Below are 16,793 nucleotides of genomic sequence, written 5' to 3' on the forward strand. Positions count from 1 at the left end.
GCCGTGTAGTGGATCCCGGCATGCTCCCCAAGTGTACGTCGGGCGTGCTCCCATCACTGCGCAGTCGCACTCGCAGCAAAGCGTACTGCGCAGCCGCGGATCAAGGCGGCGGCCATCTTAGAGGTGGAATCGATGCAACCCGTTCGGTGGGGTCGGGCCATGCCCTGGGGTAACAGAAAGGCCTGCATTGACGGCGGAACGGAGCGGGGGACGTGCAGGACGTCTTCCGTGGATTCTGCTAATAAAAAGGTATAGTGTCATTTTCTTCATTTTGGCCTCGGAAGTCCTTTAACAAACTGTTCACCATCCCCTTCTTGCACCTCAGACACTGTGGTAGCTATTGGCAGGTTTTGATGCACCGTACCAATTGTTATGTATAGAGTGTTTGGGGGCCCCAATGTAAAACTTGCATCGGGGCCCATAGCTCCCTAGCTACGCCACTGGGTTGCAATCTTTTCTTTTGTTCCTGTTAAATTACTTTACACCAATCCAGTGGCGTTCCTACAATAGGGCGCAGGGGGGCGTGGCGCCCTGGGTGACAGCCAGCCAGGGGGTTGTCGCTTCGACCCCCCCATTGTTGCAGTGTGGGAGAGGAAGAGCAGCGCTGGAAGGAGGGGTGACAGGGATAGCGGCGGGGAGGGGGGACAGATCCCTCCCCCTCCCTCACCTGGGTCCCCTCCTTCTGCCTCTCTTCCCCTCCAAATGACAGCGGGGGCAGCAGGCAAGGAACAGTCAGATCGGGCAAGCGGGCGGGCGGAGACTGCGCCTCCAATGCGTGTCACAGCATTGGAGGCACATAAGAGGCACGTGACGGCGACGGAGCGCTCCAGCTGCTGGAGCGCAGAAGTAAAGTGAGTAGTCTCCACCCGCCCGCTTGCCCGACCTGACTGTTCGCTGCCCGCTGCCATTTGGAGGGGAAGAGAGGCAGAAGGAGGGGACCCAGGTGAGGGGGGGGATATGTCCCCCCTCCCCACCACTGCCCCCACTGCCCCTCCTTCTAGCGCTGCTTCCCCCCTCCTGGGGAAGGTACTGGGGGCAACTAAACTAGCTATACTGGGGGCAACTATACTAGCTATACTGGGGGCAACTAAACTAGCTATACTGGGGGCAACTATACTAGCTATACTGGGGGCAACTAAACTAGCTATACAGGGGGCAACTAAACTAGCTATACTGGGGGCAGCTATACTAGCTATACTGGGGGCAGCTATACTATCTATACTGGGGCAGCTCTGGGGGCAACTATACTATCTATACTGGGGCAACTATACTAGCTATACTGGGGGCAACTATACTGGAGGCAACTATACTAGCTATACTGGGGGCAACTATACTAGCTATACTGGGGGCAACTAAACTAGCTATACTGGGGGCAACTAAACTAGCTATACTGGGGGCAACTATACTATCTATACTGGGGCAGCTCTGGGGGCAACTATACTATCTATACTGGGGGCAAATATACAAGCTATACTGGGGGCAACTATACTAGCTATACTGGGGCAACTATACTAGCTATACTGGGGGCAACTATACTAGCTATACTGGGGGCAACTATACTAGCTATACTGGGGGCAACTATACTAACTTCATTGGGGACCACTATACTAGCTTCACTGGGGGCAGCTATACTGGGGGCAACTGTACTAGCTACACTGGGGGCAACTGTACTAGCTAATACGTTAAATTACAGTTAGCTCCGCCCTCATCCGGTCATGACCACGCCCTTTTTTTTTGGGGGGGGGGGGGGTCTTTTAATACCCAGCACCGGGTGCCAAATGCCCTAGGTACGCCACTGCACCAATCATCTAACAGCAGCAACCAAGAATATGTATAACATTTTATTGGGAAATGTACACCACTGTAAAAAACAAAACAGTATTTATAACAAATAATAAATATAACATTTTTATATAATACAATATACAACATCCTTTTTTATTTTAAATTTGACTTCAGTTATTCAGAGAAGTGACCTATTTTAGTGTTCTGTAGGTTATATCACACATTCTCATATAAAATAAAAAAGATTTAGCATATCACTCTTAAAACATGATACAGAGTAAATCCTCATACAGACCCGTCTGTATGTTTGTTTGTATATACATTTTATGTACAGTGTTGCCCCTTGGCATTTATCCCAAGAGACTAAAATAGTGTTTCATCCAAACATATCTTTTTTTTTCAAGATATACTGGTAATTGTAGCACCAAATGAAACTTAGAGTACTTAGAGTGAAAATAGACAGAGCTTGTAATGACAGGCTCTGTCTGCATGAGGGCGGGTGGGGGGGTGGGACGTGGCGCCCATGTTTCTGAAGACTACTGAAACCTCCACCTGCATGGCCGCGGCATGCCCCCCGCTTGGTAACCACCAATCAGGATGAGGCAGCCCCGTCCTGATTGGTGGCTGCTGAGCTGGGTGTGGGCCGGGGCCATGCAGGTGAGCGTGCACATAGCATGGGATTAGCCATAGCGATTTGGAGGGAAAAAAAATCATCCAGGGGCGTTCTGACAGGGAGGCGGAGTAATGACCTGCCTGGATGGATGATGTCAGGACAGGGGAGTATTTCGCCCGCAGCCCCACCAATCCTCCATCATGCAGACAGAGCCTGTCATTACAGGGCAATGTCTATTTTCACTGGAAGTACTCTTTAAACTGAAATCAACCAGTTTAAGAGAACCTGTCATTTGCAGATCCAGTCAGTATAATGGTCACCATAGAGATGATCAATTAAATGTTAAAGCTTACCAGAAGTCTAAGATAACCCCCAAAACAAGATACTTCGTATAAAAAAGGGAAGTCTGTGTACCGTCCATAGGCTTTTGGATCCACTTACACCCCATTATAACATGAAGCTGCTTGTGCATGGCTTTCTCTTCTGTGTATGAGCGCTACCATACTGCACCGTGAGTATGGTCCATGCCAGTGCTGTAGCACAAAGCGGCTAGAGCATGGCCTTCTCCTCCATATACAAGCAGCTTCATCCTGCTTCACAGGCACGGACTGTACTCACGCATGTGCAGTACACGGATAGGAGTGTGGCCATGAAGAGGTTCCTGGACCCTGCAGCGGTGGGGTCAAGGAGGGTCTGAGGAGCATCAAAAGAGGGTCTAAAAAGCAACGGACGCATCTAGACCCACTACTTGGGTAAAGAACTTTTTAATAACCTTTTTCCTTACAGGTTTACTTATAAAGGTGTATACAGCTTGGAGTTGGGCTAATTGGGCCAGTCCAAATCTACAGGAAGTTCAAGTGATTGGCTCAGTTCCAAGCTGCAAACGATGTGCATTAAATGTGCATGCAAGCCAGAATTCTTACATTCTCATCTACAGCCTTTAGCTACCATAAACATTTGTAATGAATTCGGTTATTCAGGCTTCCTTCATGAAGTGGCAGAGTTGGTTGTGAATGCTCATATGCAGTTTAGTAGAATAGCTCTTGCCATGATGACCATTGCTGAAAGCATGGGTCCTTCTTCCCACAAACACAAGTGTGAGCTTCTGATTGGTCCATAAGGGTACTAACAATTACTAAGAACATTGGTGAACATGATTCTGCTAACCTGGTCAACATTTGTTCAAAATAGTCTGCTTAAAAGTGAAAAATCCTCACCTAGGTCATATCAGAACAAAGAAAAGCTTGCTAAACAGTTTAGTGAATTGGTGTAGCAATGCAGTCTCATTACAGGTGTGTGCACTGCAACCCCACTACCTCTAATGTACTGACCTTTCAGCAATCCTCACATTCCTCTCATATGACCCAACTGACAGCTGAAAACCTTTCCCACCTAAGGTTTGTAGTATTCCTTACGTTCTCCAACAAAGGAGAATATTTTCCTGCAACCTCACCTTCTTGCCCCTAAATTATGGCTGAACTGTAAAGCCAGCGCACAAGTTAAGGTTCCAATAGTGACGTCTAATCCATTTTAGAGGTAACAAAGTCAGGGCGGGGGAGGACAGCAATACAGTCTGGATCCGTAAAGCCCAAGTCCATGTAGAAACCAGACTAAAAATATGAAATGTTGTATAAATCTGCTGTCAGTACTGGTCAGTATTTTGGCTTTTTAAACTCTCAGGAATAACTTAATTAAGATCGTCCCGCTGTCTCCGGTTGGTCCAAACCTCCAGATGTCTGACACCAGTGATGGACCTTTGCTGAAATTACTACATTGGTGTCACTTCATTTCATCACATTGCAAAGTATGACAGAAGCCAAGTAAGTAGAGAGCTGTGGCTAGCTTCTTATAAGTCAGAGTTCAACATTTCCATTCAGTACCCAGTGCCATGCGTGAGTGTATGCAACAGACTGAACACACTTCCTATTCCCAGCCTGAAGAAGATAAAGGGGCTGTGGATTAGCTGCACACACAGTCCCCCCTACTAGAAAAGTATTGGAACTGAGAACATGTGGGGAGATCAATATTCAAGCAATATATGTATATAAGTATATTGCTGCTATAGGACTATTGAAATGTACTAGTGCCGCCTTTATGATTTTGTCAAGATTGCCAGATTCTGCCATGCACCTATATTGTATCTTCCAAAATGTACTGGTTGACTTGCAGGCAGTTCTTGTACTTTTGTCCTGTTTTTTCATCCACAAGAAGAAGCGTTGTAACTGCAAATTATGGAGACACTGTAATAGGGCCTCAGCAATGTTAATTTCCCCTTCTCCTCTGGCAACCCATCTTCCGAAGGTCATATAACAAGTGTAGCTACCATGATTCCATCTCACAACAATGAAGTGCCACATCTTGCTCCACCGGTAAAATTGTGTCCACAACCACACCAGCTATGGATCCAGGGACCTTGTTTTGGAGGAAGGTTTTTGTGGACTTAACAACCCTCCCTGTGCCCCCCGTGGTTTCAGGAGCTACTCCCCCAGAAGATACATCTCTGGCAAGAAACAAGACCCATGTCTGTCAGCAGTGACAATGTATAAATAATGTAAAATGTTGCACTCATCTCTGGCCATAATGTTAGTAATAGTTAAGTAGCTAGTAATACAGTAGATTTCTTACATACTGTGGGATGCTGACAGTATTGGCATCCAAACGCAGTCTGAAAGGTCCCACTGGGAATCCAGTATTTATATACATAAGGCCAGGGTGTGTTTTCTACAGAACAAATAGATTATCACCTTACTTTGCCAGCAGCAAGGCAGAAAGTACCATATACAAATAACCAACACGCTCATACATTGTCCAGGTTGTATAACAAACATGAAAGGTAATATGTCCAAAGCATCAGAGCAGTACCATATTTATGGCGCAAACTGATACTGATTGGGCTGTAGTAAAACGCCTAATTCTTGATCCTAAAATCTAGACCGTAAGTCTCTAGTAATACAGTTAGTATGAGTCATGATGGACACTTGTAACTTTATGATCCACTGACTCAAGGTGCTGACATCATGTCCTGGCTCATTGTGTGAGAGGTGATCAGGCCATCAGCAGTTTGCTCCACCAAGGTAATGCCTGTAGCATTAGCAATATTGATACCCATTCATCATTCAGTCCATAACTTGCAAATGTCCTTCTACAGAGCAGACAGCCAGTAGTACACAAGTTTAAAACTTCTGTTGTCAACATCTCCATAAAAGATTCAAGTCTGAAAGACTTCTTGAGAGGAGTTTTGTTGTGATGACTTAAAACAACACATTGGTATACTTGTTCTTGGAAATATTTTGCCTTGGACATTATCATAATATGTATTTCATGGACAAGTTTAACAGTTTCATACGGTATTGTAGCAAACATCATGTATGCAAAAGAGCTCAACTTTATTTGTTTAAATACACTAGCAGAATACCTTAGTCGAGGTGGAGCTCTTTTAAGGAAAGCAAAACGATCAGCCATTTTCTCAGGATATCTGTTGATGGCCATACCTGTCTCCTGAAGGCATTTTAAAAACAGTTTCCCATATATTTTATAGCTGTAAATTCCCTGCTTATAAGAGGTTGAACTGGATGAGTAAAGTAAGGATAAAGATCTGTTATGACTGAATGACCTGAGGAACCCATCCTTTCAATGTACCTGTGGCCGCGGGTATTCTTATTTGTTCCTGAGCGATAACCCAATAAAATTCCAGTACTGTGTAAGAATGTCACCTAAAACAATATTAATCAGAACGCCTGTGACTGCAGCCTCCATGTTGGAAGACAAGGAAGTTCTTAGTGGTACAGCCCATATATAATTATTGTTCAGTAAACACAATATATTTAGGCACATCTCATTTTGATGTTCCCACAGATGTCTGTTTCATTGCAGAGGACTTCTCCAAATCTGCTTTGCCTGTATGGGTAGCTAACTAGCTTTTAGGTATGTGGTTGTGTATCCTTCGGAGTGTCTAAGGAGCGCCAAGTAATGGAGGTTCTCCAAGCCAGATCTCCTTGAGGACCCCCAACTCCATTCAGGCTATATTCTTTCTCCAAACATGGGTTGGTTGCCAAATGTATTTCTTAATCTCATCATGTGAGTACTCTGAATTACTGCAATACTGTTCATTGGCCAGGACTGCTGCTTCTTGCGTGTGTTTCAGCCAGAGGAATATCTGATGACCTGGAACTCCTGTTTGACTAGAAATTTCCAGCTGGAAGATCAAATCAGGTTTCAAAGATGACTTTTTTCACTGTACAATATCATTTTCATAGGACTGTAAATAATCTTCCATCATTCAGAAGTCAGCCAGTATCGCCATAGTGTTTCTTTCTTGTACAGGATTTACAACATTGCTTCCCGTAGAATTTGTGGTTGCAGACCCCATGTTGAGGCACTAGGGAGCACCAGCTAAAATAGTCCACACAAGATGGATCTTCTGAAAAGCAAAGCAACATGTCCAATTAGTGTGGATATTGGCTTTTATAGACACAGCAAATTACAGTAAGTACCAGAATATCACATTGGCAGTGTTTGGAGCACAGAATGATGAGTTACCTTGAAATTGTTATGGTGGCTAGACTATACCTTTTAAATCTACTTTAACACTGAGTTTAGTATTGTGTTCACTTATGTGACCTGCGTAAGGCTTTATTTTGTTCTGTAAATTAGAAAAAATGGGGGATGGTAGGAGTCAGAGGGAAAATGATAGATTACTGATACCGGTAGGTTAGGTAAAAGGTTAGGTTAAGGTAAGCATTTAGGAGGGGAGAAGGGTTGAGGTTAGATGCAAGGTTAATGTTACAGCTGTTAAGCGGCTGAAATCAGGCAAGTGCTATGTTAGCTTTATTTGCAGTAGTGGAGGAAGTTAGAACTAGGTAGGTTTGTTTATGTCTAACACCCTTCAATGCGATGGATTCCATACCTTGCACTCCTGTAGAAGGACAGAAGTTCATGTTGCATGCTTGGGAGATAGGTGGCTTCTGATGTGATAAACATCCCATAGCAGGTCTACCTTGATGAAGACACTGGACACTTCTGACCTGAACTCCTCCACCACAGGTCACAGTACACTGTATGAGTAGGAGATGACAGTCAGTGGCACAGTTAGAACACGGTGTAAAAGATTATATTAGGACACCCTGTTCAATAGGATTTTACCTACTCTACCCTTTTCATGAAAACACTCCTTCATTTGAGGTTCAGTCCACAACTGATCTACTAGTCATTTGGAAGCTTTCACTGGACTATGGAGAAATTTCCCCTGCCTCCTCTCTTCAAGTGATATGCCACATGCAAGCTATTATCTCAACTTCTGTGCAATCAATGGGCTTGATTCACAAAAGGGTGATAACTGAGTTATGCCTAAAAGCTTTGCATGTGCAAACTAGAGTGCTAAGTAGTTTACACTCTAGTTTGCACTTGAAAACTAGGATGCAAACTACTTAGCACCCTAGTATGCACGTGCAAAGTTTTTAGGTGTGATAACTGAGTTATCACGTTTTTGTGAATCAAGCCCAACATAAACGTTTTATACAAGTCTGATGATATTTAATGCCATAACTCTTTCTCAACCTATATTGCATGCTCTCTGCTTGTAGCTAAACTTGTGAACTCAGAATTTACGATGCATCTGTGACAGTGAGTCCCAATTCTGTGAGTATTGTGTAAACAAGGAGTCTTATTTCAGCCAACAACCTCTCACCCCATTTAGATTTTCTGTTTCACTTAAAGGACTCACGAGGTAAAAAAAAAAAAAAAAAAAAAAATTAAGTACCTGCTTCAAATTTAATCCTACAGAGGATGCCTTCCGCGCCCTCCGTGTAGTTCCGCCGGGTCCCCGCTGTTTAATCGCCCCCCCCCGGGCCGCTCCCCGACACCATAGCCCGGGTCGGGCTCTCATGCCTCACGTAAAATGGCCGCAGGAGCTGGATGCAGCTGCGCAGTCCGCATAGACGCGAGTGCAGCTGCACAGCTCTAGGGCCTCCCCCCCCCCCCCCCCCCCGATCCACACAAAGGAGACAGCCTGTAGCGTGGATCAGGAGGGGGAGAGGCCCTAGAGCTGCGCAGCGGCACTCGCATCTATGCGGAGTTGCGTACTGCACAGCCACGGCTGTAGGGTCGGGAGCGGCCAGGGAGGGGGGGTGCGATTAAACAGCGGAGACCCGGCGGAACTACACGGAAGGCACAGATGGCGTCCTCCGTGGGATCAAATTTGAAGCAGGTACTTTTTTTTTTTTTTTTACCTCGTAAGTCCTTTAAGGCATCTTAATGACGTGTATTAAAAAAAATATATATATATATATCTCCCTTTTGATGTTGCCTGTATTCCAACATCTTGTGAGCAAACAGGATTGAAGCCTGACGAAGGCTATACAGCTGAGAGCTTGCTTACTCTTATTCTTTTAAGTTAGCCAATAAATGGTATCATCCTGATTCAAAACGTCTCACTTTGGTTATAAAATTGCTATAAACATACATTAGTGCAGTGCAATGCATTTTGTAATGCTATGTTATTAAAAACTATCTCTCCATTTCAATTTGCAGCCAGAAAGATCAACAATAACAGTTGCCTGGCGTCCTACATATCCTATGCTTCTAATCCTTTTAGCCATATACCCGGAACAAGCATGCAGATCAGATGTTTATTATTGAAGTCTGACTAGATTTGTTGCATGCTTGTTTCAGGTGTGTGATCCAGACACTACTGCAGCCAAAGACATCAGTAGGACTGCCAGGAAACTGGTATTGTTTAAAAGAAGACAACTATGCCTCCACATCCTTCTCACTTCAGGTGTCCTTTAACTAACTGCAAACTTTGACACTGAAAATTTTTTTTTTCGCCATGAAAGCAGAATTTCCTGAACTGAGAGGAACATGGAAGCTGTGTGATATCTGGCTGATATAGGGATGTCATTGTGGCCACGCTATGTTATGGGGATATCATGGTGGCCACACTGTTATAGGGATGTCATTGTGGCCACGCTATTTTATGGGGATATCATGGTGGCCACACTGTTATAGGGATGTCAGGGTGGCCACGCTATGTTATGGGGATCTCCTGGTGGGCACGCTGTTATAGGGATGTCATTGTGGCCACGCTATGTTATGGGGATATCATGGTGGCCACGCTATGTTATGGGGATATCATGGTGGCCACACTGTTATAGGGATGTCAGGGTGGCCACGCTATGTTATGGGGATGTTATGGGGATGTCATGGTGGCCACACTGTTATAGGGATGTCATTGTGGCCACACTGTTATAGGGATGTCAGGGTGGTCACGCTGTTATAGGGATGTCATGGTGGCCACACTGTTATAGGGATGTCATTGTGGCCACACTGTTATAGGGATGTCAGGGTGGCCACGCTGTTATAGGGATGTCAGGGTGGCCACGCTGTTATAGGGATGTCATGGTGGCCACGCTGTTATAGGGATGTCAGGGGGGGCCACGCTGATATAGGGATGTCATGGTGGCCACGCTGTTATAGGGATGTCATGGTGGCCACGCTGTTATAGGGATGTCATGGTGGCCACGCTGTTATAGGGATGTCATGGTGGCCACGCTGTTATAGGGATGTCAGGGTGGCCACGCTGTTATAGGGATGTCATTGTAACCACGCTGTTATAGGGATGTCATTGTGGCCATGCTGTTATAGGGATGTCATTGTAACCACGCTGTTATAGGGATGTCATTGTGGCCACACTGTTATAGGGATGTCATGGTGGCCACGCTGTTATAGGGATGTCATTGTGGCCACACTGTTATAGGGATGTCATGGTGGCCACGCTGTTATAGGGATGTCATTGTGACCACGCTGTTATAGGGATGTCATGGTGGCCACGCTGTTATAGGGATGTCATTGTGACCACGCTGTTATAGGGATGTCATGGTGGCCACACTGTTATAGGGATGTCATGGTGACCACGCTGTTATAGGGATGTCAGGGGGGGCCACGCTGATATAGGGATGTCATGGTGGCCACGCTGTTATAGGGATGTCATGGTGGCCACACTGTTATAGGGATGTCATGGTGGCCACGCTGTTATAGGGATGTCATGGGTGGCCACGCTGTTATAGGGATGTCATAGTGGCCACGCTGTTATAGGGATGTCATGGTGGCCACGCTGTTATAGGGATGTCATTGTGACCACGCTGTTATAGGGATGTCATGGTGGCCACGCTGCTATAGGGATGTCATGGTGGCCACGCTGCTATAGGGATGTCATGGTGGCCACGCTGCTATAGGGATGTCATGGTGGCCACGCTGCTATAGGGATGTCATGGTGGCCACGCTGCTATAGGGATGTCATGGTGGCCACGCTGCTATAGGGATGTCATGGTGGCCACGCTGCTATAGGGATGTCATGGTGGCCACGCTGCTATAGGGATGTCATGGTGGCCACGCTATGTTATGGGGATGTCATGGTGGCCACGCTATGTTATGGGGATATCATGGTGGCCACGCTATGTTATGGGGATATCATGGTGGCCACGCTATGTTATGGGGATATCATGGTGGCCACGCTGTTATAGGGATGTCATGGTGGCCACGCTGTTATAGGGATGTCATGGTGGCCACGCTGTTATAGGGATGTCATGGTGGCCACGCTGTTATAGGGATGTCATGGTGGCCACGCTGTTATAGGGATGTCATGGTGGCCACGCTGTTATAGGGATGTCATGGTGGCCACGCTGTTATAGGGATGTCATGGTGGCCACGCTGTTATAGGGATGTCATGGTGGCCACGCTGTTATAGGGATGTCATGGTGGCCACGCGGTTATAGGGATGTCATGGTGGCCACGCTGTTATAGGGATGTCAGGGTGGCCACGCTGTTATAGGGATGTCATGGGTGGCCACGCTGTTATAGGGATGTCATGGTGGCCACGCTGTTATAGGGATGTCAGGGGGGGGCCACGCTGTTATAGGGATGTCAGGGGGGGCCACGCTGATATAGGGATGTCATGGTGGCCACGCTGATATAGGGATGTCATGGTGGCCACGCTGATATAGGGATGTCATGGTGGCCACGCTGATATAGGGATGTCATGGTGGCCACGCTGTTATAGGGATGTCATGGTGGCCACGCTGATATAGGGATGTCATGGTGGCCACGCTGATATAGGGATGTCATGGTGGCCACGCTGATATAGGGATGTCATGGTGGCCACGCTGATATAGGGATGTCATGGTGGCCACGCTGTTATAGGGATGTCATGGTGGCCACGCTGTTATAGGGATGTCATGGTGGCCACGCTGTTATAAGGCTGTCATCAGTGTGGAAGGGGGTTTCATCTAGGTTTCAGTGGCTAAAAACTATTCATCTGCAGGAAAGCAAACGTTAAATACAAGCAGTCAGGCCCAAAACTACCAGTGTGAATTTTTTTTATAGATGCATGTGCTTCTCAGTCCCAGCTTCCTGTATTTGGGAGGGTGGGGAGCAGTATCTAGCCCAAATATTATGAAATATGTGAGTGTTTGCCACAAAACTGCTTTGTATCGTAGTTTTTGGACACAGTGCATCATTTACATACAGAAATGTTGCTGGGAAGAGACCGTGAGGTTTTCATATTGGCCAAGATGCATTAAATTCTATAACTGAGCTTAAAGTGCTTCTTTATTTCTTATGTAAGCTACAACAATTACTACAGCAAGTGAACCATGGCTGCGGAATGTGTGCAACTACGCTGCAATAGAGCCAAGAGGAAATCGTGCACCCAGGTGTGATTCTCATAATAGGCTTGTGTTTTTTCACATCTGGTGATCTGTGAACAATCTACTGTACTTTGTATAGGATATTCCCCTCTTCACGTGAATAGGACTTTATCACACAGTTCCCATACTCAGCATCAGTAGTTACGCGCTTCACACATGGACCGATTTCAATGTCATTATCTTAAAGAGAAACTGTAGTGAAAATAGAATGCATTTAAAATATTTTTTAACAATATTCATTTCTAGATTAATTAGTTAGTGTTTGACTATTGTAAAATGTTTCCTCTCCCGATTTACATTTTAAAATGTATCACTGGCGGGGACATCTTTAGTTCTGTCAGTTATCTCCTAGGAGATAATTTTCATCTTCTCTGTAAACTAAATTTTCAGGATTTTACAATTGAAAAAGTATTTTGAGTATTTTCTTGCTTGCTGGTGACTTAAAGGGCATTTTATGACAAGTTGTAAAAATATCACCTAGCAGAAAACTCAGGAGAAAAAGTGAATTGCATATAGCCCTTAGTGTGTAGTAACTTAATGACAGTATGTTTGTTTAGGCTGAAGTTCCTCTTTAAGCTATGTACCCATGTTGTGATTTTTTGAATGATTTTCCCATGATCTGTGATGTTTTTGCATGACAAGCGATCATTTCCGCAATCATGCGATGTGACTATGTGTGAGTGATTAAGCAAATGATGCTTTGCGACGTGCCACGATTACAACCAGCACGGCGGAACGGATCGTTAAGATCACAGACTATTCCTTTGCAAAGTGCCATTATCAAACTCTTGTTCGCGCCCGTCGTGTACTGTCGTGCTGTGTTCCCACAGGTAGGAAGATAGATCACAGAACGCTTGTTTATCAGGCCGCGTTGCTGAGAGAATCCATCTAGCAGTGAGTACGGGGCTTTAGTGGAAATGGGCCCTTAGAGCTATTTTACAGTAACCGTATTCCAAAAACATAGCAGCTTGGCTGCTTACCACTCCTGTCAATTAAAGCTTTAGAAACCCCTTTAACAGATAGGCTTAGATTAGCACACAAGAGGTGTAAATTGTACATGCAATACTGAAAGCCACAATCTAGATACAAAAAATATCATGCTGTTTTTAGGAGTTTTCATGACACCCTATGGATACCCCATTCTGGATCTTTTATTGAAAGCGCTTTTTTATTTTGGGGTACCATGCCCCCATTTTTAAGTTGATTTTATATGTATCCCTACTATTTAAATAAAACACACTTAGATTGTTCTATTCCCTTATGTTTTGCCCACACCCCCCACCATATGAGGATTTGCTGGATACAAGCGCAAGGAAATAAGGAACCTCCATTACATTTGGGATTTGTCTTGTCTTTCGTCTTGTCTTTCGGCTGACGGCTTTTGAATTTATTATTATTATATTTTATGTACAGCAGGGGTCGAGTGGGGCGTGGACGCGGGTGGACGACGTCCACCTGCTTTTTCCAGAGGGTGGGCGCCGTCCACTTTGGCATGTGTGGACGGGAGCAGCGCAGAGAAGGAGAGCTTTGGAGATAACTGGGAAGGGAGGACGTCTCCCCCCCCCCACCCCTTCCCTCACCTTGCCTCTCCCCTCCAATGTTTTTAAATCTCGGCAGCTAAAGTGGGTGGAGACTTACCGTCTACTCAAGACCAGACTAGCTGCACACAGTGCAGAGTGTCCCTTGCGGCTAAAAGAACGGCGGTAAGTCTCCGCCCACTTTAGCCGCTAAGATTTAAAAAATACCGGAGGGGAGAGCGAGGGAGGGAGAGCCCTAAGGTGAGGGAAGGGGGGGGGGGAGACGTCCGCCCTTCCCCGCTGATCCCACAGCTCTCCTCTGCGCTGCTCCCCTCCTGCTTGGGGGGGGGGGGACACCTGGCTACCTAGGGACATATACACCTGGCTACATATACTGGGCACATGTCCCCCTGCCTACATATACTGGGGACATATATCCCTGGCTACATATTCTGGGCACATATCCCCCTGGCTACATATACTGGGCACATATACCTCTGCCTACATATACTGGGCACATATCCCCCTGGCTACATATACTGGGGACATATCCCCCTGGCTACATATACTGGGGACATATACCCCTGGCTACATATACTGGGGACATATCCCCCTGGCTATATATACTGGGGACATATACCCCTGGCTACATATACTGGGGATATATACACCTGGCTACATATACTGGGGACTACTACACACCTGGCTACTTATGGAACATATACACCTGGCCACCTATTCTGGGGACATTATACACCTGGCTACCTATTCTGGGGACTATACTCATGGCTTCTTATACTGGGGACACCTGTAGACCTGGCTACCTATGCTGGGGGTACCTATTTTGGGGGAACTGCTGTCAGATTATCTGCATTTTTGGGGAACTGCTGTTAACAGATTAAGTGTATTTTGGGGAACCGCTGCCAGATTATGTGTATGTTAGGGGAATGGCTGCTGCCAGATTTCGCGTATTTTGGGGAACTGCTGCCAGATTGTGTACGTTTGGGGGACCACTGCTGCCAGATTACATGTATTTTGGGTGTTAAATGTATTTTGGGTGATCCGCTGTCAGGTTTCGCGTATTTTGGGGAACTGCTTCCAGATTATGTGTATGTTGGGGGAATTGCTGCTGCCACATTATCTATTTTGGGGGAACCACTGCCATATTATTTGTATTTTGGAGGAACTTCTACCAGATTACGTGTCTTTTTGGTGAAATGCTGTCAGATTACATCTATTCTGGGGGGATACACTACGGCAGAGCTCAAACTTTCCCGGCAGACCTTTTACATCACTGCTAAGGTCATGTATAGTTGGCCCCACTCATTACCACGCCCACGGTATGCTTGACCACGCCCATTTTTTGGTGCGCCGCACAAAGGTTTTCGGGGTGAGTCCACTCACCTCTTTTCCTAGGACTAGACCCCTGCCCTGATGTACAGTATATATGGTCTTTTGATTGTGGTGCTGATTTATAGCTTATTGTTTTACTTTAAAGTGAACCTCCGGACTAAAAATCGACTCAGTAGCACTGGAAAGGCTTGGTGTTTCTTTAACAGTTTCACAGCATCAGAACTTTGTTTCTCTTATACAAGCCTCATTTTTAGCTGCACAGAAGAAAACTGCCTGGGCTTTTTTCCCCTGATGCTGTGCAAAGCATGATGGGATTTCTGATGTTGTTGTTCTCCTTCTGCTGTTTTGGTGCAATTTGTTTTTTTACATTTTGAATTTGACATTTGAAGCCTAGTGGGCGCAGCTGGGAGGGGTGATCAGGACACAGGACAGTTGGAACTGTGTCTCCTGCTCCCTGTCACCTCCTTTCAACCAAAAAGATGGCTGCTCCCATGACAAAGATGGCTGCCCTCATGAAATCACAAACATTTGCCTGTTCTCTTAAAACAGGGTGGGTAAGAGATTATATTACCTATCTATTCTAATTAACATAACTAATGTAACTTGATGACAGTATGTTTGTTTAGGCTAAAGTTCCCCTTTAAGGAAACTATCAGTGGTGTTTTTGGTCATGGTCAATTGGGTCTACCAGCTTCTCGGTTTTCAAACAATACAATACAATACAAAACACTTGAACAAAAATACGATTGCAGCAGAAAGCAATGTAGATGCACTCCAGCATTGCATAGTGGGTACAAGACCTTAGGGCTAGGCAAACAAAGGGGGACAAGCACCTAATTATCTTCCATAAACAGCAGGTAAGTGTCAGTAATGCTCGCGTAATCATACGCACCCACCTGTCATTATGGTTTTATGTACATAGTGGTCTCTTTACACAGATAATGATATTTTAACTTTGTAATAATAAAGTATATTTTTTTTATCGAGATTATGGCTCTACACAGAAATGCATCACATTTATACATTTGATAGTAAGTCCCTTGTCTTTTCATCACAAGTCTCATTTCGTTTTAAGGTTTTCAGCCTTTATTTGGTGTTTTTACCAGTTGCCATGGAGATGCGTGCCACCCATAATAGACGGTGTACGGCGCCTGTGCAGGGCATGGCTTGTTATTGCATGGCTGTTCCAGAGGCACATTGACTTTCCTGACACTTCGACACCTTCTGTGCGGAACAGTGACGATCTTGCCATGGACGTCCTTCTCGCCACACTTCAGCTCTCGCCTTCTGACTCCCGGGCCGCAGGTGGTGGAGCACTGCACGGAGGTAAAAATAGATATATAACACAGATGTCATATTTTTAATAATCAAATATATTTTAGCTGCAGTATGTCATTACGTATGAGAGCTGGCTAAAATGGTAACTTCACTTTGCTACAAACACATATCATCACTACACAAGACATTTTATAACTAAATGCCACTAAATATTTTTTCAGCTTCAGTGTACTTTTTTTAGGAAACTTTCTAGAAACCATGGCAACATTCTTAAAGATGCCCAGAATTCTCTTTTCTTTCTGTCTCATTCACATATTTATTGAAACAGGTGCAATACATTTCATCTACTTGTACTAGCCTTGCTGGGTTTACTGCATTGGCATATTGATGCAGCACGTCCATAGGGATGCTTCCTCTGGATATGGACAGCTTGGAGTAATCACTTCTATCTAGTTGACAGCTGACAGCCATGTAATGCAGTTTTCACAATGAAACATGCAGAGCTTCAGAATAGTGATTAAAAAAAAAACACAGAGGTATGTCTGT

At 45.2% G+C, this 16,793-nt stretch overlaps 1 protein-coding gene across 5 annotated transcripts in view; it reads right to left on the bottom strand.

Moving 5' to 3' along the window:
• Positions 1-1,939: 1,939 nt before the first annotated feature.
• ADAMTS18 (ADAM metallopeptidase with thrombospondin type 1 motif 18) overlaps positions 1,940-16,793 on the bottom strand; it is a 196,392-nt gene continuing 181,538 nt past the window's right edge. For all 5 annotated transcript variants that reach the window (XM_068260418.1, XM_068260416.1, XM_068260417.1 and 2 more), the window contains 3 exons: positions 16,073-16,285; positions 7,305-7,452; positions 1,940-6,818 (listed from right to left, as the gene is read on the bottom strand). In XM_068260418.1, the coding sequence (XP_068116519.1) occupies positions 6,685-6,818; positions 7,305-7,452; positions 16,073-16,285 (495 nt within the window). In that variant the 3' untranslated portion in view covers positions 1,940-6,684. The remainder of the gene's footprint in view (positions 6,819-7,304; positions 7,453-16,072; positions 16,286-16,793) is intronic.

The sequence above is a fragment of the Hyperolius riggenbachi genome, chromosome 11 (genome assembly GCF_040937935.1).
Source record: "Hyperolius riggenbachi isolate aHypRig1 chromosome 11, aHypRig1.pri, whole genome shotgun sequence".
Classification (NCBI taxonomy): Eukaryota; Metazoa; Chordata; class Amphibia; order Anura; family Hyperoliidae; genus Hyperolius; species Hyperolius riggenbachi.